General features: G+C 42.5%; 1 protein-coding gene across 6 annotated transcripts in view; it reads left to right on the top strand.

Moving 5' to 3' along the window:
* Positions 1-26,178, top strand: part of LNX1 (ligand of numb-protein X 1) — a 76,403-nt gene that overhangs the window by 9,586 nt on the left and 40,639 nt on the right. For 2 of the 6 annotated variants that reach the window (XM_065837063.2, XM_071807496.1), the window contains exon 1: positions 1,230-1,737. The exons of 3 other annotated variants lie outside the window; for them this stretch is intronic. In XM_065837063.2, the coding sequence (XP_065693135.2) occupies positions 1,646-1,737 (92 nt within the window). In that variant the 5' untranslated portion in view covers positions 1,230-1,645. Of the gene's footprint in view, positions 1-781; positions 882-1,229; positions 1,738-26,178 lie in introns of those variants that run through there. One more of the 6 variants, XM_071807497.1, reaches the window with a different exon arrangement.

The following is a 26,178-nucleotide window of genomic DNA, read 5'->3' as shown; positions in this document are numbered from 1 at the left end:
TTGCAAACCCAGGGAGCAGGGGACTGGAGAGACAGAGCAGTGACCTCCCTCCTCATCAAAGCCTAAGGCCTCCAAGGAGGTGCAGGACAAAGCAGTGCTACACAGGCTGGATGGCTTCTTCTTTGCCACCCATGACATGGATTTTCCTTCCTCAGTGTGGAGACCTGAGGTGCCTTAAGGCCAAAGGGCAGAGGTGAGAGAGTAGGAAATAATGGAGAACCTCTGCTGCTGGGGAGTTCAGCTTTCTAGGGCGTGGGTAGTGCAGCCTCACTGGCATTCCCACCCAAGGGAAGAATTAGAAGGGAACTTTATGGGTAACCCCTAAATGGGCACTTCTGCAACCTTCTGCTTGAAGGGACTGTGCAGTTCCATTATTATTTTTAAGCGTGGCATTAATTAATTTATCACCAAGGGTATCTTATGCCTCTACCTAATCTTATTCTCAGAAATGCAGAAACTTCCCTTGCCATCCCACCTCCAACTCATGGCAGGGCAGGAGAGGAGAAGGGCATTGTGCTCTTCAGACACCTGCTCCAGCATGCCGGGGCACAGACTGAGCAGACGGAGCTGCCACTGTTCTCTTTAATTCTGGTGAATCAATAGAGGAGAGAGAAGGTGTGTGACTTTGCTAATAAAAAAAGTCAAATAATAATCATAAACACTCCGGTGCCTGCGGCGAGAACAGCTCAGTTCCCATCTGAAATCTCGACTGAATGTGATCTGTACTCTCAGTGAATAAATTAAAGTAGACTCTGCAAGAGTCACCAGGGCAGTCAGCAGTCCTCGCATTTCTTGCATGATTCAGGCTTGGACCAGTCCTGGTTCTCAGAAAGAAAATGAAAGCTTGCCCTGATCAGAGACGAGGTCATTGATGGGACAAGGTGAGTTTGCTGTTTTATGCATTGTAATTGATGAGAGAATTTAAAAAAAAAAATATATATATATATATAGTGGTTACCATGGAGTAGCCCATTAAAAACATCCTTATTTAAAATGGTTGCTCTTGCATCCTTAAAAAAAAAAAAATCCATGTTCTTGGATGATTACATGATTTATGTTTGCACAGAAACATCAGACTGGATTTGGGAATTCAGACTGAGATGCAGACAGCCAGCAGTTGGCTGTGATCTTTTGCGGTGTTTTACTTTAAAAAGGTGTGGTCTTCTGATAGTCGTCTGCTTCAAAACTCCACGGGGGGCATTTTTTTTCGCCCACTTGTCAGACAGCTACACTCTTCCGTGATGCAGTTTAGCTCGTAACCCATCTGCTTGTGGGCAGTGATGTAAACGTACCAGCTGCCTCTGAAGAACCACTCTGAATCCTGCAGGAGGCAGGTCTCTTCCCTGAGCATCGCTCTCCTCTGCAGCATAAGTCACTGTCTCGCCAACCACGCTGTGCTGTCCCTAAACCCTCACATCTACCCATCCAAGAGTCAGATCGAGTAATCCTCTTACAGGTCAACGATTTTTGCAGTATAGCTTTGTTTAAGGGATTTGGTTCATAATGTGCTACCATTGCATTGAAATGGAAAGGATCGCTTAGAAGGGGCTTGGCTGGCACAAAAGCTTCACGTTGTGTGTCCCACCAGCACAGAGGGACAGTTGGAAGGAGGAAACCTAGCAGCAGTGCCAGCCCTGCACTGGAAATGAAGGCTCTCCTGTTACTGGTTCTACCTTGGCTAAGTCCTGCAAACTACATAGACAATGTGGGCAACCTGCACTTCTTGTACTCCGAGCTGTGAGTACGCACAGTCGCGCTGGCGTCGTGCTCTCTGTCTGTCTGTCTGTCTGACCCGAGTGGCAGGAAGGGGCTCACCATGACCGTTTTGGGGGGTTGGTCTGTCTGCCTGTGTGTCTGTGTGTCTGTGAAGAAAATCCTGCAACGTCTTGCCAACAGTTTCAAACCACGCTGTGAGCTAGCTGCTTCCCATCTGGAGGGCTAATAATAGCAGTGTGTCCCCATTGCTTTCTCCTTCGGAAGCAGCTGAGGTATACGGAGCGAAGCTGCCTTTTTCCTCATCAACTTGCTTTTCTGTGCTGACATTTTTGGTGGTTATTTTGTTTGGTTTGGTTTGGTTTGGTTTTTCTGTTTCTGAATCTGTGTCTTGGCTTTCCATAAATAGCTTTTCAGGGAAGCTGGGCACAGAGGAAGGCATCATCAGGATAGACACCCCCAGCAGAGCTCTCTCTCTGTGTACATGCATAATGTTCTGTGTGTAAAGCTGCACGCCTGTAGCAAAACAACGAGAAGCTTTTCACCAGAAATTATTCACTTGAGACAGGAAAAAAAATTCCCATATTTGTGTTTTCGCCCACAGCAGAATGTTGTTTTCTCTATAACGCAAATTTAAATGTAGCAATCCATGCATATATCTTCATGATTTAAAAAACCCCACCACAAACAACTCCATAGCTGATCTCTCCAACCCATAAAACAAATATTGTATGGTATCATCTGTAAATGATACTAGTTTAATTTGTGCTTGAATGTTATTGTACTGGTCTCCCTGCCCATGGCAGGGGGGTTAGAACTAGATGATCTTTAAGGTCCCTTCCAACCCAAACCATCCTATGATTCTAGTTGTTAGGGTTTTTATGAAGAGAAATATATTTTTTTCCCAGTGTGTTGCAATTAATTATGTTTTGTTTGTGTTTTAATAAATTATAAACTCCTAGATCTTCCTTGAGATAAGGAATGAAATGCCTAATTCTGTTCAAAAATGGAAAATGACTGTATTGTGCCTACAGTGGGCATGTTTTAATAACAGTTACGATTAGTACCAACAAGGCTAATTTCCAAATGATTTTGTCTCTGCTGTCAGAGAAAAATAGCAGTGTTTTGTAGAAACACAAAGTCCCTTTTTGAAACCGTTCCGTGATATATATGGCAACTATTAATATTTTAGTCACGCTGCATACAACTGCTCAGAATTTCTGTATGCCATAGGTGTTTTTAAACATTTGGCAAATCTGGTGTTGAGGGTTGCAGTAATGCCCTCATTTTAATTCACTGACATTTTGTGTGAGAACGTTAATTTAAAAAACAAACAAAAAGCATTTAAGCCAAGCAGTCTACAGGAGCAATCAAGCTAAAAACAGAGCAGATGAACGCTTATAATGGAAACAATGGCATCTGGGGCATCTAGTTTCCAGGAAAACAAACTGATGAGATTAATCAGAGCACAGGCGCAGATGCAGCCTACTTGCTCTTCTTGAGGAATTCAGGTTCACTGATTCACCCAGAGTAAAGGCCTATGATGTACGGTAGCTATTCATCTCTTATCTATTTAGCCTTCTAACCCACAGAGATGTTAGTCTCACTGGATGTTGGCAGTTGTTCTTAACTGAGTGGCTGTGGGCTGGGGCTTGGACGTGCATCTTTGGCTGTCAGCAATGGGAGGTGCACCTCACCTCCCCAGTCCCAGCACTGGATGCTACCTGACACCAGGAGCTGGTGCTCAGGACCTGGTACATTGCTGTGCCTCTGGCCAGGGCAGCGGGAAGCAGGATTTGCTGGGACTGACATAATCCAAAAGGGCGACAGGCAGTTTGAGCTCATTTCAGGAATTTCTCCTGTTCCTCCTCCTTCTGTATTTGGGGCATCTGGTTGCTGCTGCATGCTGCACAAGGCACTAATGTACTAATCCGTGGGATGGATTCAAGGTCCTCTCTAATAGCAGCAATTGAAAGAGAAAGAGAAATACTGTTTTCAGTCCTGTTTAATCAGTATATAGGAATGTTACAACCCGCAAGCTGCTGCTTCGGTTGCTCAGGCTCTTGTATGCAGGACATTTTTCACGCAGAGTTTTGTAAGTAGGACAGCACAGGCACTGGTGTCCAGGACGGCCTTGCACCTAAGGACACAAGTTTGCTAACCCACCCCTTTTGTGCCCCCAAACCCACAGAGACAGCTTCATAAATCCTTCTCCACAGGCAACTGTACAGCCACCACCACATATAATGTATGACAGCTTGCTCCATGGCTCAAAACCATACCATAGTAAGCAGAAACATTTTTTTTCTTTTTCATTATTGCACTATCTTTGGTTACTGGCCAGTACAAATACTGACCTCAGTCAGGACTTGTTATTTTGTTGGCTGGCAGCCACCAGAGATACCAAGCAAGGGGGAGGAGGGGACTGCAGTAGATGTGAGTGGCAAGGCAAGACCTGGAGGACCATCGGGGATGTGGTGACCATTACTGGTGCTGGCACAAGAGAAAGAATAAGACTGATAGGATTTGCGCTGCCCTCCTGTTCATACATCCTGTCTCTTCCCTCCTACCCTGTTCAAACAAAGTTATTTGTGTTGCACTGCAGGGGTTTGCTTTAGTTTGAGGGCATTTTTTTTTTCATATGCATGCAACAGGCAGCTTGGGGAACAGGGATTACAGTATAGCCTAAAGCCCATCTGCAGATGCAGGCTCTGGAATCCATCTAAGAAATAGGGAGGTTTTAGGAGAGTCAAGGAGGAGAAATTAAGTTGGGGAAAGTCTATGTCAGACCTTTGAACTTCAGCTGGGCGCGATGCAGGTAGGAGAGTTGTGTGGATGTGTTGCAGTAACACTTGATGAGACAGATTTTGGGTGCTGCTATTTTTGGTTTTCTATTAGCAGTCTGATAATTATAGGTATTTTCACCAAGAAAATATGTATCTCCTGACACTGTTGCGCACACTAAAACTACTTCCCTGACCATTGTCTGTTGCACCTCCCTTGCCCTCAGCAAAGATCTCAATACATACGATGTTCTTATTCCTTCCTTTTAGCCAAATCATGTGGTAAGCCAGGTTGCTCCCTTCTCAGGGGAAGCCCAAGAGAACACCTAGCAGAAGGACAGCAGAAATCTGTAAGGTCTTCCTTGAGGAAACTCTGGAAAGGAGTGGGACGCAGCCACACCAGCACAATGTCTTCAGGCATCAACAAGGTCTGCATGGGTCTTGAGAAGTCCTCAGTCCAGGGTCCATGCCTTCTCCTTTATGTCCCTGTAAAGTTACTTTGACAGGCATCTGGTCTCTTTCTTTCTTATCTAAAATATCTTCAGAAAGGAAATACTTGTCCAAGCATTCTTTTGAGTCAGGCTATGTTATTGGCCCCCGTTAAAAACCTGGTGTATGGTTGGAGAGCCAGCCTGTGGCCACTGCAGGAGGCTTTCCTGAGGGTGAGGACCTGGTGGCACTGCTCACACCAGCCTCCATTGCTGTCCCTCTCACTTCAAAGCAAGACCTATGCAGTGAGCTATTTCTCAATAGAAGGATTTTCTTCACTTTAAGCTCAGTGAGTACTTAGAAATAAAATTGTAAGGGGAAGGAAGATGCAAGTGAATAAACTCACCTTGTCCTTTTGAGGACCTCAGTCATGTGGAAAGCGTGGGGTGGTTTCCAAACTAATCCTGCTTTGACACATGGCCATACTGACTGAGCGAGCACTCGGGAGGGTGCTGGGCATCCTGTGTGCTCAGCACAGGTCGAATGCTGGGCAGCCCATTGCAACCCTGTTTGTTGGCACTGCCTCCCTCCAAGGATTAAACAGCTCCTGGCTTCAGTCACTGCCAGTAATCCACCAGCTAGATCCACCCCTCTAATTTGAATCAAGCCATTTATTTTAAAATCTGTTGCTTGTTAGAGTGAAATGTACAACCTTCTCCTGCATGTGAAAAATTACTTCATTTTTTCTTACCCCTCTGGGGTTTTACACAAAACAGTCAAAGGCATCTCACCAAATTAACTGGATCAAGTTTCCCCATATAACTGTTATACGATAACTGCTCTCTTAAATTTCCAAACAGTACTTTGAGCTGGAATAGCTATTAAAATTTTGTTTCTCTGTTCATTCAATTTTAAAATAAGAAACACAAGCACCAACTGTCTCCCAGTGTCCTTGGGCACAACCATTTTTACAAAAAGCACAATTTGGGTCAAGATATTAGGGGTGCCCTCTCAGCCCTCTACCAGCACTGAGCTGAACCATACAGCCAACTTCTTTAATTTCTGTTCAACTCAGTGAAATTTGTGTCTGGCTTCAAATCTGTCCTTATGAAGTTATCTGCACAGAGGACAGGGAGTGCAGGCCACATGTTATTTGTGGCAAAATTGATACGCCTGGAGTGCCTTTTGGGGTTGTGTGTTAATCCACTGCAATAGCCACATGTTGATGGCCTTCTTATTCCATGCAAAACTACATGTATGGAAATCTGTGTTAGAGTTAAGCTGTGAGGTTAATTAAAGCAGAAATTGTTGAAAAGCAAGGCTTGAATGGAAAGACTCTTGAATGAAAATACAAATGAAATATTTAGAATATCTGCATTAAATATCCAGGACAAAGCATTCTGGGATAAAATGTGAAGGTTCTTTTCCAGTGTACTGAAATTGGGTGCCTCTCAGGGAAAACAGAATTGACATTAATTAAAGCAGAAAGGCATAAGTGCATTGAGGGCTGCCCGTTAGCTTCAACCCTATGCTACAGCCTCGCAAAGGGGCCAGGATGAAACATGGTAAAGTCTGATCTCTTGCATGAAAGAAAAATTTACAGTCTTCTCAGTTCCTAATTCTTCTTGTCTCCACCTGGAGCACTGTGTGCAGTTCTGGGTGTCACAGTATAAAAGAGATATACAGCTGCCAGAAAGTGTCCAGAAGAGAGCTACAAAGTTGGTGAAGGATTTGGAGAGGAATCTGTGTGAGTACTGGCTGAAGTCACTTCATTTGTTCAGCCTGGAAAAGAGGAGACTAGGAGGAGACCTCATAGTGGTCTACAGCTTCCTCACAAGGGGAGGAGGAAGGGCAAGTGCCGAACTCTTATCTTTAGTGACCAATGACAGAACCTCAGGGAATGGCAGGAAGATGTGCCAGGGGAGGTTTAAGTTGGACAGTAGGAAAAGATTCTTCACCCAGAGGGTGGTAGAGCACTGGAATAGGCTTCCCAGAGAGGCAGACACGGCCCCAAGCCTGACAGTGTTCAAGAAAAGTCTGGACAACATCCTCAGACACATGGTGTGAATTGGATTGTCATATGCAGGGACAGGAGCTGGACTCAATGATCCCTTTGGGTCCCTTCCAACTCAGGACATTCTATGATTCTATTCTATGATTCTGATCTGGATATTATCTTATACCACATCTGAGCCAGTACTGTGGTGCAGGGGAGCAGCAGGCACTGGGCACTCTCAGGCTTCCTTTCTGTTTCTTCCCCAAGCTCTCCACAAGGGCAGTAGGTCCTCCTAGGACATAGTTTTCCTTCAGACTTCTGGGATCTCTCCCAAAATCTCCAGCAACAGCTAGTGTCAGTTCCCCAACCTGTCCCCTCCCTGACTTGTGTTTGACCACCCCTCCAGCAGCTCCCCTGGCTTCTGACTGGCATATGCGCACAGTGCCAGATCTGCAGGTGGCTTTGAGACTGGAGACCATTGTCCCTGACAGGTGTAGGTGATCCTCAGGCTTTACATCGGGAGAATGCTGCAGCCAGGGCTGAGTCTGGCTGCTGTACTCTGTGTGTTCTTATAAACGAGTGAGTTGTAGGGTGTTATTGCCAGCCGAAGTCCCCATTGTATCGATGACATGCAAAGGGGGAGGCAGTGGCAAGGATTTAGGGAGTAAGCTGAAAAACATTCCTCACGTTGCCACAAGCCATGCTGATGAGAAGAATAATTGCCAGCCAGAGGAAGGAGTTTACGTGAGAATTTCAGTTTCAAAAGCCAAAGATCATCTTCTTACACTCGTCTTCATATTTCCAGCTGTTAGAAATGCACAGTAAATCTTGAAATTTTAGTATAAATATGGCCCGAAAGCCTCCAAGCAGAAGCCCATGTAGGTGAACTGCAAAGCTACAAAAATATCGTATTATTTTTAAAAGTACAGGAGGAGTTGTAGTCTAAATTCATGGTGTTGAGGTGCCCAGTAAGAATTTTCTAAATGCATTAGGTGTTGTATTCAGGAGTGTTTGATACAGACTATGCTGCTAGCCTAGGAGGTGCAGCAGAAAGTAATTGTTTCCACTGATCACGACTGTTCTGGGTCCCGTCACTCTTTGACCAAGGACTAACTGCACTCAGCCAAATATGCAGCATTTTCCCCTTAGCAACATGGAGGGGTCTGGGTCTCTCCCCTGCCTTCTGCCACTCTCTCCCAGAGAAGGTACCTTTCCCCACCTGCACATCCTGCCCGTCCCACAGTCCAGGTCAGAGAGTGCTGCAGTGTCATGGTGTAAGTGTTACTGGTTAGCATCTTTTTCTCAAGGGATGATTCTAGGAGCAGAAATAAATCTGTCTGGGGCAGCTCCAGAAAACAAAAACTCTTTGAGACCTTTTAGAGTGTGTTGATTCTGCCTGGGAATTTTGTGTCTAATGAAAATTGGCATTTCAGTTATACTTTGAGAAAGATGTTCCTTCATTTTTTCCGTGCATGCATGAAATTTGCCTTTACTTGATTCACAGCTACCTACACACACTTGAGATCAGGATTAGACCTTCTAATCTTTCTGGAATGTTTTCCAATGTCTGGAGCCTTCTCACACCTTTGGAAAGGGCAGACTTTGGCCAGTGTCAATCCCAACAAATACATTTTGTCGCCAAAAGTAAAACCTGACATAGCCAAAAAAAAGGGAAATCCTGCCAAGCTAGAAAGGCGATACAATAATTATGGTTGGCAGAAAGTTTTCTTTTCATGAATGAGATATGTCTCAGTTATGTCTGATTTTTGTGTAGGCTACTCATAAGAAGTGTGCTTGCATACTTTGACTGTGTAACAGGAGCAGGGAGGGGGCAAAGCTTATCCCACTCAGAGGTGGGTTTTGGGATGCAGACCAGAGAGGGGAAAGTGCTGGGGCAGCCCTAAGAGGCCAGTGGGGTAGGAGTAAGGAGTGAGGTGGTTGGAGTTGCAGGAGGTTGGCGGTTGCTCACAAGCACCAGACTCTCATTTCTCGTCTGACATTAAGCCACACAGGCCGTATGCTGTGAGTTTGGCCGACCTCCGCATCTCTCTGACAATTAACCTAGTTTAGCACTGGCACTGGCAGCATGACAAGGATATTTTTCCTTGAGCTATTTCTGACAAATCTGGCAGAACTGGGCTGTCCTGCAATGCAAGGATAAACACTGCTCTTGAAGATCCCTGTCATAGATTAAATCCTGCTCTGAATACTGGTGCTGAGATCAGCTGCAATGCAGTTCATTTCATTGTAGTGAAGCAGACTAGTAGGTCTGAGGTCTTTTTTTTTTTTTTTTTTTGTACACTCTTGACCTTTTGGGGGAATCTGCCTTCAAGGTTCCCAGACTACAGAGCAGCCAGCTGCATTTCATTACCTCCCCCATGAGCAGAGCTATCATTCAGGAACTAGAACTGATTTTCTTCATCTTGGCATGTGACTGCATGTCCAAACCCAAGACATGTAATGACTGGGTGCATGAGGATGCCAGCAGCACACGACACAAAAACAAAGGTTTTATCGTAACATCACTGACAATCTTGGACTAGTATCACAGCCTTTGTGACAGCATAGATGTGTCTGCCTGAGGCTTCCTATTTCAAAGGGAGGGTCCTGGCTGGTCACTCTGTGTTGAACTGGTACCTCAATGGAGGTATCTGTTAATCAATGACATGTCATGGGCCATGATTAAAACCCCACTGCCACCAAAGGGTTCCTGGCTTGGAGCTGAACTCTATTTGGGGATTAAGAATGCAAACTTTTTTTTAAACATCTTAGAAAGCTGAATTCACCCCTGGGCCTCAGCAAAGTTCCAGATGGTGAAGACTGAATTTTGCCAGTGAATCCTTGGACTCTCTCTAGAACATACTTTATCCATTCATATAATTTATTGATTGACAACAGATTCTGAATATAGATTGAAACAAGTTCAGGGGCAACCTAGTGAAATGGCTGGAGATTGCAACAGATGCTGCACAACATTTACACGCAAAAAATATTAACTATGAAATATCCATAACGTCTACATATTGTACAATAGATCCTCCCGATATAAAGGAAAAGAGGCTGACTGTAACAGTGGGCAAGTCCAGCCACATTTCTAGGAAGTTTCTGTCTCCATTGAATTTCTTTTGGCAGCACCATTAAACTTTATCAATAAAAGTCTTGTTCTTAGCAGTGCAGGCAGACAATCAGATTTGTAACAATCACACATAGCATTGACTGAATCTGCTCTGGTATTCATTCACTCTTGTTTTTGTCAAGACACTGAGCTGAGTACAACGGAGGAAATAATCACCATTGACTCCTTTGTCCTTGTGGTGTCCTCTTGTTCCATGACATTGCTGTGACACATGGAATGAAGTCAGATTAAGACAAGATATTCACAATTGCTGAAGCCATGCTCATGTTTTATTTCCTCTTCTGCTAACCCACTGCAGATTATTTACCTAAATAATGTAAAATAAATGAATAAAATGTCTTTAGTGGTATAAATTTCAGTTACAAAATTCAATAGGTGTGTTACTTTGGGATTTATTTTTCCTTCCTTGACTCTCTTGAAATCACTTTGGCAGGAAGCAAGTGTTTCAGGTCAGCGAGTCATTTCATGTGCACATATTGAGAAGCTTATACCTCTCTCTATATTACGCATTGCAGTCCCATAATTCAGTAGACAGTGTGTAATATATTCTTAATGTAGAATTTCAATAATTTAGTAACCTCTTAAATAGAGGATGAAGAGAATCTGGCATGCTCTAAGGACTGTGTTTTCCTCTTTCCTCTGCAGAACTTAGTGAGCTGATAATATTCGTAGACTAATGGCCTCATTTTGTTTTGTGTTTTATTAAAACAAGATAGTACTATTTTTGAAAGCATAATTCGGGTATTTTATTTTCTCCTCCATATGTGATAAACATTACTGTTGTATGTTATTTTTAACATTCAGTTAGCACTGGTGATGTCCCACTGTTTTTAACCCTCCTTCCCGTGTAAAATGAGTAGTGGAGTGGTTTCATAGGGGCATCCATGGAGGCCCCTTCACTTGTGGATTTTATAACTAAACACTATAAAAGGCCAGAAAATGTCCCATGTGGAGCAGGCTTTTATGGAGAGGAGATGGGCATGATTAACCAAATCTGTCCTGTGATCCACAGGAGGCCACTGAAAGCAGAGACTTTGTTATGCTGCTGCTACTGTCTGAGGATGTATAGGTTGATATGGATGAGCAAGGTTGTTTTACTTGATGTATATGAGCATCTCCTGCCAAGAAGCTCAATTACATTCAGAAATAAGTACTCTGTATGAAGAGCACATGTTGCAACGCAACCCTTTGTCAAACAGGTTTTGCAGTGGGAGCGGGAATCCCAAGCGGTTGTTATGACTTGCCCTTGTCAGCTCCCAAAGCAGCCTCACCACTGATTCTGGTTTAAACATTTGGCCCATCTCCCCTCTAGGCATTACTACCTGGTTTGTAATCGCAGCAGAAAGATGGCAGTGCTTGAGAAAGGGTGAATACAATTCTTTCCCAAACACAGTGTATATATGCTGGTGTTTCTTTGTTGCTCCTGGCACTGCTGTGGTTAGAGTTGTCATTGAGATCTGTTGTGGGGTTGAGAACAGTTTCAAGTGCCAGTTGCTGCTGCTTTGCCCCAAACCAGACTGTGATAGAAATATTGATACTAGCAATGTTATTAAATCAATCTAGAAATGTTGAGAAGCCCCCGCCATAGGTGCCCAGCGGTGGCTATTGCAGTCCGTGCTGTCCTCATGCCGCACCTGGGCCCTGGCATGGGGCTGGCAGCGTCCTGCATGTCCCACACAGACTCCAGAGTTGGGGACATGCTGTGTTCTCCACATCTGCTTCCACCTGCTCTGTGCTGCCATGGGCTGAGGGTATAGCCATGCAAAGGTACTTTCCTTGGTCCTGTATCTGTAAATTTTCTCAGTGTCCATTTTTAAGTTGCGTTTAAATTTTGCATATCTTGATGATTTATAGCAGATTGTGCATCGTTTCTAGCAAACATGCTCCTTCCAGTTTTTTCCTCAGGGGAGATTAAATTCCAGAACATTCTTGTTTATCCTTCCAAGGCATGAGTGTAATGAAGTTGGACAGTAATGGTTGTTGCATTTTGCTTTTTTCCTGCTCTTTTCTCAGTGGTCTAAACATCTGTAGGTTTGAAGGCACTTACAGTTATGGTCTTTGAGTTCAAAATAAATCAGAAGATAATAGACCCAAACATACTAGAGCATTTAATAAGATATATAGTCTACATATAAACTTGCACTTGATATGTTGAGCTGACAAAGCAAATAAATGCAAAGTCCCACAGATCTGCTTTTTTCATAAATCAGGCTTGAATAATAGTAACATGACCCAAGTAAACAAAAGACATTTATATATTATAGTGTGTTCAGTTTTGGGTCCCTCACTACAAGAAAGACATTGAGGTGCTGGAGGGAGTCCAGAGAAGGGCAATGAAACTGGTAAAGTCTCTAGAGAACAAGTCTTATGAGCAGGGGCTGAGGGAGCTGAGGCTGTTTAGCCTGGAGATAAGGAGGCTGAGGGGAGACTTTATCGCTATCTACATCTGAAGGGAGGTTGTAGTGAGGTGGATTTTGCTCTCTTCTTCCAAGTAGCAAGTGATAGGACAAGAGGGAATGGCCTCAAGTTGCACCAGGGGAAGTTTAGATTGGATATTAGGAAGAAATTCTTCATGGGAAGGGTTGTCAGGCATTGGAACAGGCTGCCCAGGGAGGTGGTGGAGTCACCATCCCTGGGGATGTTAAAATATGCATAGATGAGGTTCTTAGGGACATGGTTAAGCTAGGTTAATGGTTAAATTAGGTTAATGGTTAGATTCATTGATCTTGAGGGTCTCTTCCAACCAAAATGTTTCTATGATTCCATAAAGGGAGGTCTAGACCAAGTCACCCTCTTCTAGAGCTGATGAACTGTAATCCACACCAGATATTTCAAAAACGTCTGTGGTCTCTTTTACTTACCTCACAACACAACATCTGTCTTTTCCTTCCCATCCTTAGCAGATGCTCAGTTAAATCCCTCATATTTTTGCTAACTCAGTATTGCAGAGAGGATAACTGTCCCTTTCTTATAGAGAAAATGCATTTCACAGATTTGTAATGGTCTCCTTGCTTTTTGTTAAGGTCTGCTAATTGTTGTTCAGATCTTCTGTGCTCCATGTCCCTGCTGGTTTTCAAATCCCCAGCAAATAGAGGTTGACAACCAATGCAAAAAATACCATAGTGATTTTGTGCCCTGTGGTGCTTTACAACACCAAGCGATCTCACAGCTGACAGCATGAAGATTTTTGTCTGTGATGAGAGAGTTTGATTTGCTTGCGTGTTGGGTAAAAATAAGAGTTTGCTTTTAAATAGGTGCTTTTTGCAGTGTTACGTAAACTCTCTTGACGCTACCTGCCAAGTGTGAATTATCTGCTTCTGCCCGGTGCATGTTTTGAGAGAAGATGCAGGTTTGAAACTCTTTAAATAGGAATCTTTCTGTTGGCCTGTGATGCTCATTCGGCCTCTGTCACCACCAGTGCCAGGCTGTGTTTTGATTTCTTTAGGCATTTTCCACCTGGCTGCTCCTGGCCATCCTAAATCTTTGTCTTTTCATTGCTTCCTCTCAATTCCTGTTTTCTTTACACCTCCATTCTTGCCTCTCCCACACATCTGTCCCGCTTGGTACAGCACTAACGAGGGATCAAGGTTATCAGGAAAGCATGGCCTTGAACACTGCATGGCATGATGGCAGCATGTTTCTTCTGCCTGATGAAGCAGAATTGAAATGGTTTAAAAATATCAGGCACCCTCAGACACAGACTTCATTGTAACCACTCTAGTAAATGCAGAGTCAGGATCAAATAAGGACAGAGTAAGCTTGTCTTGGATTTAACCGTGATAGGTGAATGGAGAACACCCATCCATAATTTCAAAGTTACTTGAAGCTGGTAAATTCAGTCAGTCCATGGAGAGACACTTTTACTGGGGCTACACAAGCCCCATCCTTGTAGTTAGTAGTGGTGAGAACCTGTCTGCTCCCTTCTCTCGTCTCCAAGCACCTGGCTGGTCTGTGAAATAGTCTGTTAAAGAGCTATTCCGTGGAGTGTCTTGCCTTGTTCAAGGACGGTAAGGAGGAAAAGGAAAGAGAGAAACAGGCTGACTTGATCTGTCAGGGACCCTTGTGATTAACTCCAATGGTGCAAAGTCATGTGTCTTGCATGGCCTTGCACTATTGCAGCACTGCAAAGCTCTGAGCTGTTTATGCTTTTTATTTTAAATTTATGGATTAATGCATGAGTAAATTGTGAATTTAAGCCGCAGAGCTTAACTTCAGCAAAACATGTGGAGCTGAAGGCTAAAAAACAAAGAAAGCCTTATGGATTGACCAGATTTGGAGAGACTCTATCTTAACTTCACTTCAGCAGTCTCCGTGAACTCTAAACATTTATCTGTTAGACTAAACATAGGTTAAGATAGGCCGTGAAATAGCTCAGTTGTAGAACTATCATAGTTTTATCAACTGATCCTCTGCCTAGTTAAATTACCACCTGGACCAAAATCATTAAGAGACTTCAAAACTGACCTACAAAACCCACTACAAACAGTGAAAATAAAATAAGGCAAGAAAATGAGGGTCATAAGTTCTCCCCCTGTATCACTCAATTCCTCTTACGTAGTTGATTTGTTCGGTTCTCTAATTGTTACTGTATCTGCTATTCCAGTTCTCAGACAGAGGAAGCTATAGAAGATGGAAGAAGTAATTAAAAGAGTAATATCAATGTGCTTGATTTTTTTCCTGCCTTAGATTACTTCTATACAGCTATTATTCCATTGACTTCAGCAAATTACTCTCTTGAATTTCGTTTGAATGAATTAGGAAGAAAATGAGGGTTTGTGTACATGGGCAAACTTCTACTTTTTACACCTATATAGCAGAGAGGTAGAATAGTAGAGATTTAAAAAAAAAAAAAAAAAAAGAAGAAGGAAAGGAGCATCTAACCACACTGATTCACACCGTGTGGTTTTTAGCAAAACCAGCAATTTTTAAAAACAGAACATCCCTTGAGGGCATGTGGCTGAATGAGTTGAAACAATACAAATAAAATGTCATGGACTCCAGCTTCTGCAATCTCTGTGACAACCTCTTTCTCCCTCCAAAAAAACACCCCCATGTGTGGGAGCTTTGCAAAACCTCAGACTACTGTCCCTTGTGACAATGGTAGCTGCATGACAACAGATACTACAAAATTGTGACTTTTCTCCTGTGTGTTTGGGTTTTTTGGTTTGGTTTTGTTGGTTGGTTTGTTTGTTTGTTTGGGGTGGGGGGTGTTTTGCTTTGGTTTTGTTGAAATGCATTTCCCTGCATTGGCAGGAACAAACTCCATTACTTTAACACTGACCAGAAAGTCCTTTTTAATCAGAATGTTTTCAGGAGGGTAGCAGGAAACAGTGATCCGTGGCTGAATGGTGAGATCTGCAGCTAAAGGGTAAGAGTGTGGAAATGTCCCTGTTTGTCTCCAGCCTTGAGGCTAGTCCTTGTAAGGGTCATCCACATCACCACAGAAGGCCTCAGGGGTTTTAGAGGATGAATAGACTTGCTATTGTCTCAGAAGAAGTTGGAACAGTGTAGCTATAGGCTGAGGATGGATCCTGGTCCCCTCTCACCACACCCCTGGTTGACCACAGTGATGAAGCAGGAATTATGGTGGCATCTCCATTTCACCTCAGTGTCCCTGGGCACAGGAAGTGGAAGGGTTTTTCTGCTGACTGCAGGGAAATTCAGGATTTACAGGTTTGGTTGTCTTTCTTGAAAAAGCTTCTGTGCATTTTTTCCTCCCATCTCTTTCTGGTAGCGCTCAAGAGAGAGATAGGTCTGGCACCGTATGACACTCTTTCCGTACTCTATCCCCATCCTTCCTCTTAGGGAGGCCCTGGGCACCGAGGACAGGAGGCAGCTCTATGTCCACCTGAGCACTTCTTTGGCTTGCTGCATGAACATAAACCTGCAGGAGTTCAAAACAGCCTGGAGATCATGTTTTGTCCCCAGAGGTGCGTGATGTCTCACAGCCCGGGGACAATGTTTTCCTGTTTGTCTGTGGGCACTAGTGGGACAACTGACTCTGCACAGACCTTCCCTGTGGCAGGCAGCTTGTGAAGGGGGCAGATGGAGGAAGAGAGGTGGAGCCATGGGTATGGCCTGAAATCCTTCTGCAGACATTCCCTGGACATGTCTGTGACCAGGCTGATACGGGGCTATCTCAACTGCAGCATCTGCGCTGAGACATGCCTATGTGTTCCTTTGTCAGAGACAAACATGGAAACTGGATCCTAAATTACTTTATAATTTACATGTCTGTTTATCCAGTGGTGTTTGCTATCTGTAAAGTTAGTCACACCTTGGCTTCCTGAGCAATCGTTTCAAGAAAAGATTATGATGGGGTAGAGAATTATTCTGGAATCACCTATCTTGCCGTCTGCTAATGACAAGTCCCTTCACACTTCATTTTTACTCTCTGACATTTCCAAAATGAACATCTGCTCTGTCTGTGGTCCCCTGTGCCAGGAAAGCAGTTGCTGATGTTATCCTCCCTTCTGACTGCTGTGCAAAGAGTGCTTCTTCCAGGTCTTCCAAAATAGTCATATTGAAGACAAATAGTCTTTGACCTTCCATGACAATGGTGAGCTGTGAGGTCCAGGACTGAGCACAGAAATCTGGGTGACCCATGATTCTGCGTCTTTAGCAACACTTGTATACAATAGAGCTCTGTTTCAAGTCCCAACTTTTTGTGGTTTTAGAAGGTAGATGGGTGTCTCTTATTTTTGTTTCCCTCTCTCCTTTTTGCTAGAAATGCTGAAGTATCTGGCAGGGGATAGAAGTGCTTGTCTTACAGTTAGGGCTCTATGGGACTGCTTTTATTCTTATTGCTTTCTGTGCTGTGGTAGTTTAAAGGACCCACAAATGAGCAAACCCTGTGTTGTGGGAAACATTGAACAAGAATATAGTAAGCCCTAGGGGATTTTATTGCAATGTGCAATGCCATTGGGAAGCTAGCACCTAAAACTGGCACTAAGAGCTCCCACAGTTTCTATTTGGTGCCCAGAAGAAAGGGCAGAAATGATCCCAAAAAGATGATCTGAGCACAAGTTAATCCATCATGAAGTAGGGTGTGAAGTGACAATACTGTTCTTACTCTAGGGTAGCTTCTGTGGTGAATGCTCTTACTCTGAAATGGGGATGTCTCCAGGGAATCTATTCTTGGATGTGTGTCTACACATATAATACCCATGGTGTGGCTAAGGTATCATTTCACAACCACTACAGGAATCATGTACTTCCCTCTTGCAGACAACCCCGTAGGAAGCAGCAACATCTCTGGAGGCTGATGTGGTTAACCTTTGCGTAACAGTTCGTGCTTGATTTTGGGAGGTGTCCTTAATGTTGATATCTAAGTACACAGCAACCCCTCCTACACGGTGCTGTAGCATATTCAGTTAGCTTTTAAAGTAATAAGAAAACAATTTACTGTGATGATGTCTTGTTTACAGTCACTAAGTTGTTAAGCATTTCTTTCCCTTTCTTCCTCCTCCTCCTCTTTTCCCTCTGTAATGCACCCTTATGAACACATGGTGTTGAGTGTCTGGCTTTGCCCTTCAGGAAGTGAACTTGTTTCAGGGGCAGTTAAGGAAATTCCTCAGCAGGTAGAACTAGCTGAAGATAGGTAAACCACCAGCCACTGGTCCAAGACATTGCAAAAAATACTAAAACAGAGAGCCATGTCTCAGTTGCTAATATAAATATTTAAATGCACTACCAGTTTTGTTTAGTCTGTTGTTTTTGGTTTGGGTTTGTTTTGTTTTGTTTTTTTAAATCCACAATGTCTGTGTCAGGCTGGAACAGATATTTAGGAACCAGAAAAAAATTTTCTCATTGTAGATACAAGATTATTCTGTGTTATAAAGCTGGTCAGTTTGGCTCAATGAGCCATCTACAATGACAGGCTGTTGCAGTAATATTTACATGAAGCAAGTGGATCCCTGAATCTGGGCTGCCCCTGAATCTGGGCTGCCAACATGTCCAATGCCCCCAGCATGCTGCTGTCTGCTGGATGCCAATGTAGATGTCCAGCTGGAAATCCTGTCTGCTGTTGATGACTTGGGTCACCTTGAGTTATGATGTGGGTAGTGCCTTTGCTGTGAAAATAAGCAGGTGATGAGGTATGGCATGAGCACACTTCTGGGGGTTAGATTGCCAGCTCCCTTCTGAAGGATGGGGATCATTTCAGCTTGAAGAAAATGAATTTAATTATCCTTCTTTTCAGAGCCGATACTGAACTGACATAATTCCCTACCTCACCTTAGTTTTACTTCAGGGAGTCCATCACCACTGCTAATGAGACCCAAGTCTACAGAGATTGTGATGAGACCCAGGTCTACTTAAATTGTGACGTTAACAAAATCACAGCCTGGGCTGGAACAGCCTCCGGTGCAGAGGCTGGCTGAGTCATCCAGATGCCACAACCTGTCACAGAGAATTCACGATTTGGATTCATTTCAAAGCAGCCTCTCACACAGCAGCCTCCACCCATTTTGTGGGAGAAGCAAAGTCAGGTAGGATACCCCTCTCCTAGGACAGCAGAGGCAAGGCCACTGTCTTGGATTTGCTGCAGGAATATAATTGTAGCTCACACTCAACGTTGAGTTCTCCAAACCTGCTGCCCAGGTTTGCCCACGGTGTTCTAGGTGCCCAGCTGCATCTATGATGTTGATTTTTTAATTTAAAAGCAAAAATAGTCATTAAAGCTTGAATATTGGAATTCCTATAGCTGTGCTGGCATAAAAGGGAGAATGAAAGAGCAGCTTCCTAAAGAATATTTTGGGATTTTTTCTATTTCCTGTATTTCAGTAGGAAAAGTAAAAAATGTGTTTTGTATGAGATGACTGCTTTTTACCGCAGACTTTTAAAAATTAGTTTAATAACTAAAGAAAGAAACAGAGTGATAGCATGTTTTGTTATTTATACGATGCACGAAATCTGAGAGGGTAGAAGTGACTAAGAAAACCTAAAGAAATCTGTAGCATCTATAATCTATGGAATATGAAGGAGTAGCAGGAACAACTTGAGCTTAAAGTAAGATACAGTGCGAAAAGTTATTTTCTCCTACTTTTTTACCCACTTCTGAAGGCATCTTCTGTAATTAAGGGAGTCCGGGTTGGATTCCTGCTTCTACCCTAGTTTATACACTTTATCCCTTGATTCATTAGTTAAATTCTGGTGGTCTAAGAAAACAAGACACATTTTTATGAAGGGGTTCTCAATCTATATTTGAAGCCATAAAGGTCACTTCTTCAGCTTCAGACTGAAGCAGGACTTGTGTGCCTCTATGGTATTACCAATTTTTCCCCAAGACACTGGTCAGACTAACAGAGGACAGTGCGTTTTGTTATGAACCTCTCCTAACTCCAACTGAAAAGCCACATCAGTTTTTTGAAGCAGGGCTCAGATTTTTCCTCCTCAGGCACCCATTTTTCATTTGACGATAGCATCGGGGCTCCCTGTTGCTTAATCCACCTCTCTGAATAAGCTTCAGCAGGAGGAGTAGGCATCAGCCTTACTCCAACCTGATCTGAACTTTAGTGGTTAGAGCACTCCCAAAAACTGAGCTGTGAGGGGGCGAAATCCCTCAGCCTTCCTTGCTCATGTACAACAGGAGGGAAACTGCACCACCACGTTTTTGGATGCTTTCCATGGCATTGAGTGCAACAGTGCCTGCAGGTAGCAACGTGGGGGAAGAACTGAGCGGATTGGACTTCTTTTCAGATTAGGCTAAAGGAATTCAGGTTAAAAGTATTTCTGACAGTTCTGTTAAAAAATGGTGAGTCAAAAAAAGTGTTTTTCACAATTTTTACAGCATAAGTGAGCATTTCCTACAATGTGAACTTTCAGAAGACTGTAAACAACATTCCAGCCATACTTGTGCTGTGGCTGGATATGGACTTTCTGAAGACTTTAGGTGCTTTTGCAATGTGTGCTTATTTTAATGTAAGGGTGAAATATTTCACTGAAATATCTCATATTCAACTGGATGGAACTCATAAAACCACAAGCAGCGAAGATTTTTGCATGCCCAATGGGTTTGGGGAGATTTGTTCTGAAAACTGGCTTGTAACATCCTTCTGATCCACCCTCTTCCAGCCATATGTGCAAAGAGGAAGACTGGAGAGCCAGGAGGAGTAGAAGCCAGAATGGTGTTTCTCTAGCAAAATGTACTGTTGGCTATGTTATCTTCACCAAATGAAACCCACTAGTGTAATGAGATATTGAGTCAATAGCGTGAGTTATATACTTCTTATGCTAGCATTTAGGCTGAAATGCTGGAAACCGAGCTCTGTGATACACCAGGAAATGTTGTACTTTTCCTTCTCCACCCCAACAAGGAGCTCATGACATTTTAGGGTTTTAAGACACACTGAAGAGTCACATGCTGTTTAGTTCTTATAGGACTGATTAAGGGTCCCTGTTGAATATCAGACATTGGATTTGATAAGACAGAACTTGTCTTCAAAATGGGAAACATTTGTGACATCTTAAAATACTACTTAGTCATGGTGGTGGAGACTTTTTCTCAATACTTGGGTTTCTGACAGGAACCTCTGTAGTCTTCCAACTTCTGAGAAGGTGTGCTGAGTCCTCCTTTTTGTGACCTTTCCCATGTGGAAACAAGCATGTGTTCAGAGCTTGATGTATACTAAGATGTGATAGCAATGTAATTTAGATACCTAAGATGACCTAAAAGGAATCTCATGTGACTTTTGGGTCACTGAGGTTACAGGCAAGTGCCACCAGAGCTAAAGCTGTCCATAAAATGTTCTGTCAATAAGAGGGTATAAAGACAGCATTCATTATTTACTGTCTGCAGCCCCACTGCTTCCTGTAATTTCCAGTGGAGAACATATTAGTAAACCCAAGTGTTGGGTTGAAAACACCTTGAAATTGAACACAATGTTCCCTTTTTATTATTTTACATCTAGATGCTTATGCATAAGTGTCACTGCTTTGTGCTAACAGAAGCCTCAATGCTGCTCTCAGCAGTGCTGGCTTATTGAGTTTGTGTCATAGCAGATACTGTAATTAGTTTTATTTTTAAAAGAAATGTGTGCTAAGTATGTGTAAGTACAAAGTTTCTGTCTGGCAGTCTCTTCTGTCTGTAGCTGCAAGAATCGAGTTATGCTGATACTGTCACTCTTGTTAAAAACCCAAAACCTCTTGTTCCATTGCAAGCATATTTTGCTCACTGCATCGTAAAGTCTTTATAGTACAGGTGTGGATAGTAAGAGAAGACAATGCTGAGATACTGAATTCCAGGAGACCAGTTGAATATAATCCAGTGGTCAAAACACTGAACAATAAACATGAAAAACACACGCATCAACAGATTGAATGCTTATTCTTAACACTAACTATGTGTGTATCCACCTAATTTGAAAAACCATGTATCAGATTGTGAGGTATAGCATTGCAACACTTCAAGAATTTGTTTGTCCTTAAACTTGTTATTTTTGTCACAGATAACTTGATTTTAGCAGCATTAACATTTTTTGAGCCTTTGTATACATATGCTGTAATTTTACTTAGGCTCATTTTTCAGTTAAGGTTCTAAATGAGGAATATATTCAGTGTTTCTGCTGGAGTCTCATTACATATGATCTCAATTCCTACTGTAAAAAGATTATATTATTGTTTTGTTAGTATAAGGCAAAATCAGTGGTCAAGATTGCCTGCAGAGTACCAGTGCTGTTCTTTGAGTGGTCTTGTGTGAGTCTGAAAACCAGATACAAAGCTAACAGCTGCTGATAGCAAGTGTTATATCACTTTCCAAATACCCAACTGACACTCACCGCATGCAATTGCACACCAATTGTAGATAAAACTATTGGTAAGTACCCAAGTTTTCTGTGAAGAAAGCTATCGAGGTCTTCCTAATTTATGGTTTCCCACTTTCTTTGGAAACAAAGTCCCAGTTTTACTCTTCTTCAAGAATGGGGAAGGCTGAAGCTTTAAGGTATGTTATGTAGAAAACAGTGCAATTCTGGAAGGTAACAAAAGCACCTGGTAGAGCTTCAATCAATCCAGCTTCACTGAAGTAGAGAAGAGTTTTGAGTGCTTCAGGACTTTACTATAGCACTTGAACAGGTTTAGCGGGTTTAAATGATATATTATAAACTGTTGAATGCCAAAAGCACTAGAAGCTGTCTGCAAGGTTCTCAGCAGCTCAAAAATGTTAGTGCCGTGTGTTTTATTTTTCCCTCTTATTTTGCTCTCCTAGCCAGGTACTCATAAATTCCTTGCTGTGTCAGTACCTGAGCACCTACCAAGAGTCAGAGATAGTGTGCTGCTCCTCTGTTTTCCTTGTTGGTGTCAGCTGGTGTGAGTAGATTGCATGAGATATGTTTAATATTATTAGTTCACTCTTGGGGAGCTTTAGTATATAATTGGGTAAGTTCAGTATAAATAAATACTGTTGTTGTTTTGCATCACAAAAGATCACTGTGGTTCTGTATTACTGGCCATTAACATCCCTGTGATGAAATGTTTGTTTACAGTGATCTAGGAGCAAATAATGATGAATAGGCTGACTACATTCCTTCAGCCTGGTTAATTCCTCACTTCTGTTGCTTGAGGTCTGCTTATGTTGTACAAACACTACAAACATTTAAAGGCAGCATTGAAAAGGTAGAAGCTGTGGTGGCAATCCAAGGTCATGCCTTATGTGAGTACTGGAAAAGGCTGCGGATGTCCTTGTGCATTCTCAAAGCATTGGTAGCTTGGGCACAGGTGGAGAAAGGGCAACAGAAGGTGAAGTCACAAAGTCAATTGTAAATATTAGCTCCTCTGAGGTAGTAGTTGTGTTAGGCACAACATAGAAGCTGTACTAATCCGTAAAAGAAATTGGCATTTCCAGCCCGTGTGCTGACTTGCCCATCTCAGCTGTGGCAAGCAATTTACAGCTCTGTTCCCCTATATGTAAGACAGCTGCAATTTTTTTGAATGGTTTAACACTAAAGCTTGAAATGATGCCTGAACCTTGAGGAGAAATCAGTACAGTCGTAGTTTTAAAATCATCAGTGACAAAGTAATGGCCTGGAAGAAGTGTCAGGGGAGGGAGATAATGTGATCTGGATCAACAATTTGTACACGGTCCCAAGAACAACCGGGATCATTGCACAATAATCCCAGCATGATTTTTGCCCACAATTGCAGGCAACTAGCATTGTTTACCTATTTCTTCCAGTTCCCTTTCCCATGATAGAGGTTAATGGGCCTTTTAGGAGATTTCATAATAGAAGCTGATGATGGTGGCTAAAGTACAGCTTTTTGCTTTTTGAATGGAACTAAAAGCTTAAACATAACCACATGTTACATGACACTTTGGTAGCATGTATGTGACATTTAAAGTCTACAATTTTTTAAGAATAAAAATATGTTCCAAGTTCTTTCAACTGTCCTGGAAACTAGTAGGAAATCTGGAGATTCCTCTGTTCCCTCAGTATGAGCAGTCAAATTTAAAATGGGGATTCGGTTTCCATTGTCCCTTGTTCAGTGTGTATCTGGCACCGACTGTCCATCTGTTGGTAGTTTTGGGAACTGTGGGGATTGAACTCTGAACTGCAATTCCATTCTTCACCAATGCAAAATACTTTCAAGAGCCTGTACCAGAATCACTAGCTATGCTTGCTCCTTCTCAGCAACCAAATCACAGAAATAAGAATATGTCACTGTAGCTGATGACTAATATAATAATTATAAAAAATGCTCAAAATATAGCTTCTTCATATGCTTAGAAATCTGTTGGGTTTGTTGTTGTTTGTGGTTTTGTTTGTTTGAGTTGTTTAATTTGTGGGAACTATAAGTCATTTTTCTAGTGGTGTTCATACAGAGTATCTGACATGGATGTGGAAGTACACAGATATTCCTGCACACATTCCTTATATGATATACAAATATATTTTGTTTGACAGCATTATAGTGCAAAAACATTGCAAAATGACAGCCTCTCTCGGGGGTCAGATCTTTATGGACAGGACACAGCATATCTTTAGGCTTTACCAGTAAGGTAGTTCCAGAGCTTGTTGAATTATGATACCTTCATTAAAAACAACAACAACAACAACAACAACAACAACAAAACAACAAACAAACAAACAAACAAACAAAAACAACAACAACAAGAACAAAAAAAAAAACTTCTAAGAAACCATATCAGGGATATGCAGAAACTACACTGGGAAAAAGATAATAATAATTACAAAAAAATATATATATATATATATGTATATATTTGAAAGGTTTTTCCTTTTTTATGGGAAAGTATTTAATCTAAATAACTTTAGCTTAAAGAAATAAATGTTATGAGGACCTTTATAAATATTTAGAGTAGTAATGCAGAAATATAGAATCACTCCATCCACTATGTGTTTATACTTTAGCAAAGGCCTCTGCTTGACAACAGAGAGCGAATAACATGAGAAAATCTCTCTGACAGCTAGACACAGAAGCCATTTGCCTCATCTGAACTTCTGTCGTAGTTATCGCCATGCTGACACAGGGAAGAGCGTTGTTTATTGGAGTGTAGGCGGAATTGCTCATCCCCAGCCCTGTGGAGGGAGCGGAATCCAAGCCGCTGGCCCGTGCCTCTGCCCCAGCCAGCCCTGATGCCCCAGGTGTCAGGAAGCTGTCTCTAAAAGGCTTCTATTTATGGGGTTGTTGAAGTGGAAGAGTAATAGTAACTGGGACAATTTCCCACTTAGGTGAAAAATGAACAGTTATTTTTCCTCAAACAAGATGGCAAGCCTATGGCACCATGACAAGGGAAACCATCAGGGAGAGGATACCCAAGTGCATCAATGTCAAAGTACAGAGTACACAGAACAGCAGTGATGAGCATCTAGAAACGTTGCTGGCATTAGGAAATACAGGTGCAGGTGCAGAGAACATCCAGTTTCTAGCTGCATGTTTAGACAAGGTTTTTGTAGCCTCTCAGCAAATGTTGGTTGGAAACTGTAATCCATAAATTTAAGCTTTGCTTTTTAAATGCCTGATCCCCTTCTTTATGAATTTTAAAGAAAGTTTAATGTAGTCAGGACCTTCCTAGCTATAGATGGTGTCCACAGTAGCCTGAGGAATGCTTTGACATGACACAATCCTTTCTAAAAAGCAGAAAAGGAAAATACAATAAAAGAAAAAAAATCAGGTACTTATTTATGTAGCTTTTTTTCATGTGCAGCATTAATGCAGTGATTAATCCGTGCAAGAATTCAGAATTACCAAGGACAGGGCATTGCTGTTAAGCATTCAGTCCCAGGACTGGATTTCATGTATAGCCAAAAAGAAAAACTTTGCAAGTAGGACCAGAATTCACAGGAGCCAGATTTCTGAGCCAGTGTGATACATCATTGGGTGTAAGAAGCAGCAAGGTGTTAGTCACCTTCACTGTTGAAGATGTTGAGTCTCTGGTCACTTAAGCACCAGTATGGTTGGTCTGGATGGGAGACTGTGTATCTGCTGCCTTTTAGCTTAGATCCATAACATGGGATTTGGTTGGAGTTCGGGAGAGTTTGGTTTTTTTGCTCTGGTTCCTGGTGCAAGGTGATCAAAAGTAAGATCAGAACGCTTGGTGTGATCTCTGGCTGAGAACTGACAAAGTCAGTACATGCACTTACGATGAAGTTTCAGAAAGCTTTAAAATTTAGGCATTTGGCCTGAAATCCATATGGTAGGTATTTGGGTTATGTTTGGGCTACAATCACGGCTGATACACATACACTGCGAATGGTTCCTGTGGGGCAGGAACTGCCAACACCTTTTTGTCAGTCGGCCTCTCCACTTCAAATCCCCCCTTGCTTCCCAGACATGGCAGGAACCTCTCACCAGGTCTCACAAGTGAGTTTATCAGCACCAGGTTATCCTGGATGCTCCTTGCTGGTCACTTTCATTTTCTTCATCAGCCTTTCTGATGGATCGGTTCAAGGGTACCTCAGCAGCCAGGAGAATTTGTGTGAGAGGGTCGGGGCGTGATACGTACTGTTGGTACTTCTGGTCCTGGCTTGTGTAAAGCCCAAATTAAATGAGGATGAAACTGTTTGCAGGGAGGGCACAGCTGAAACACACTTGTCTACCCTGATCAGGGTTGAGCTTCTGATAAGCGATGGCAGCCCATTATGCAGTGTTTTCTTCTGCTGGGC

This window comes from Patagioenas fasciata, chromosome 4, assembly GCF_037038585.1.
Source record: "Patagioenas fasciata isolate bPatFas1 chromosome 4, bPatFas1.hap1, whole genome shotgun sequence".
Classification (NCBI taxonomy): Eukaryota; Metazoa; Chordata; class Aves; order Columbiformes; family Columbidae; genus Patagioenas; species Patagioenas fasciata.
The sequence above is the reverse complement of the archived record's forward strand: the minus strand, read 5'-3'. Positions and strand labels throughout refer to the sequence as shown.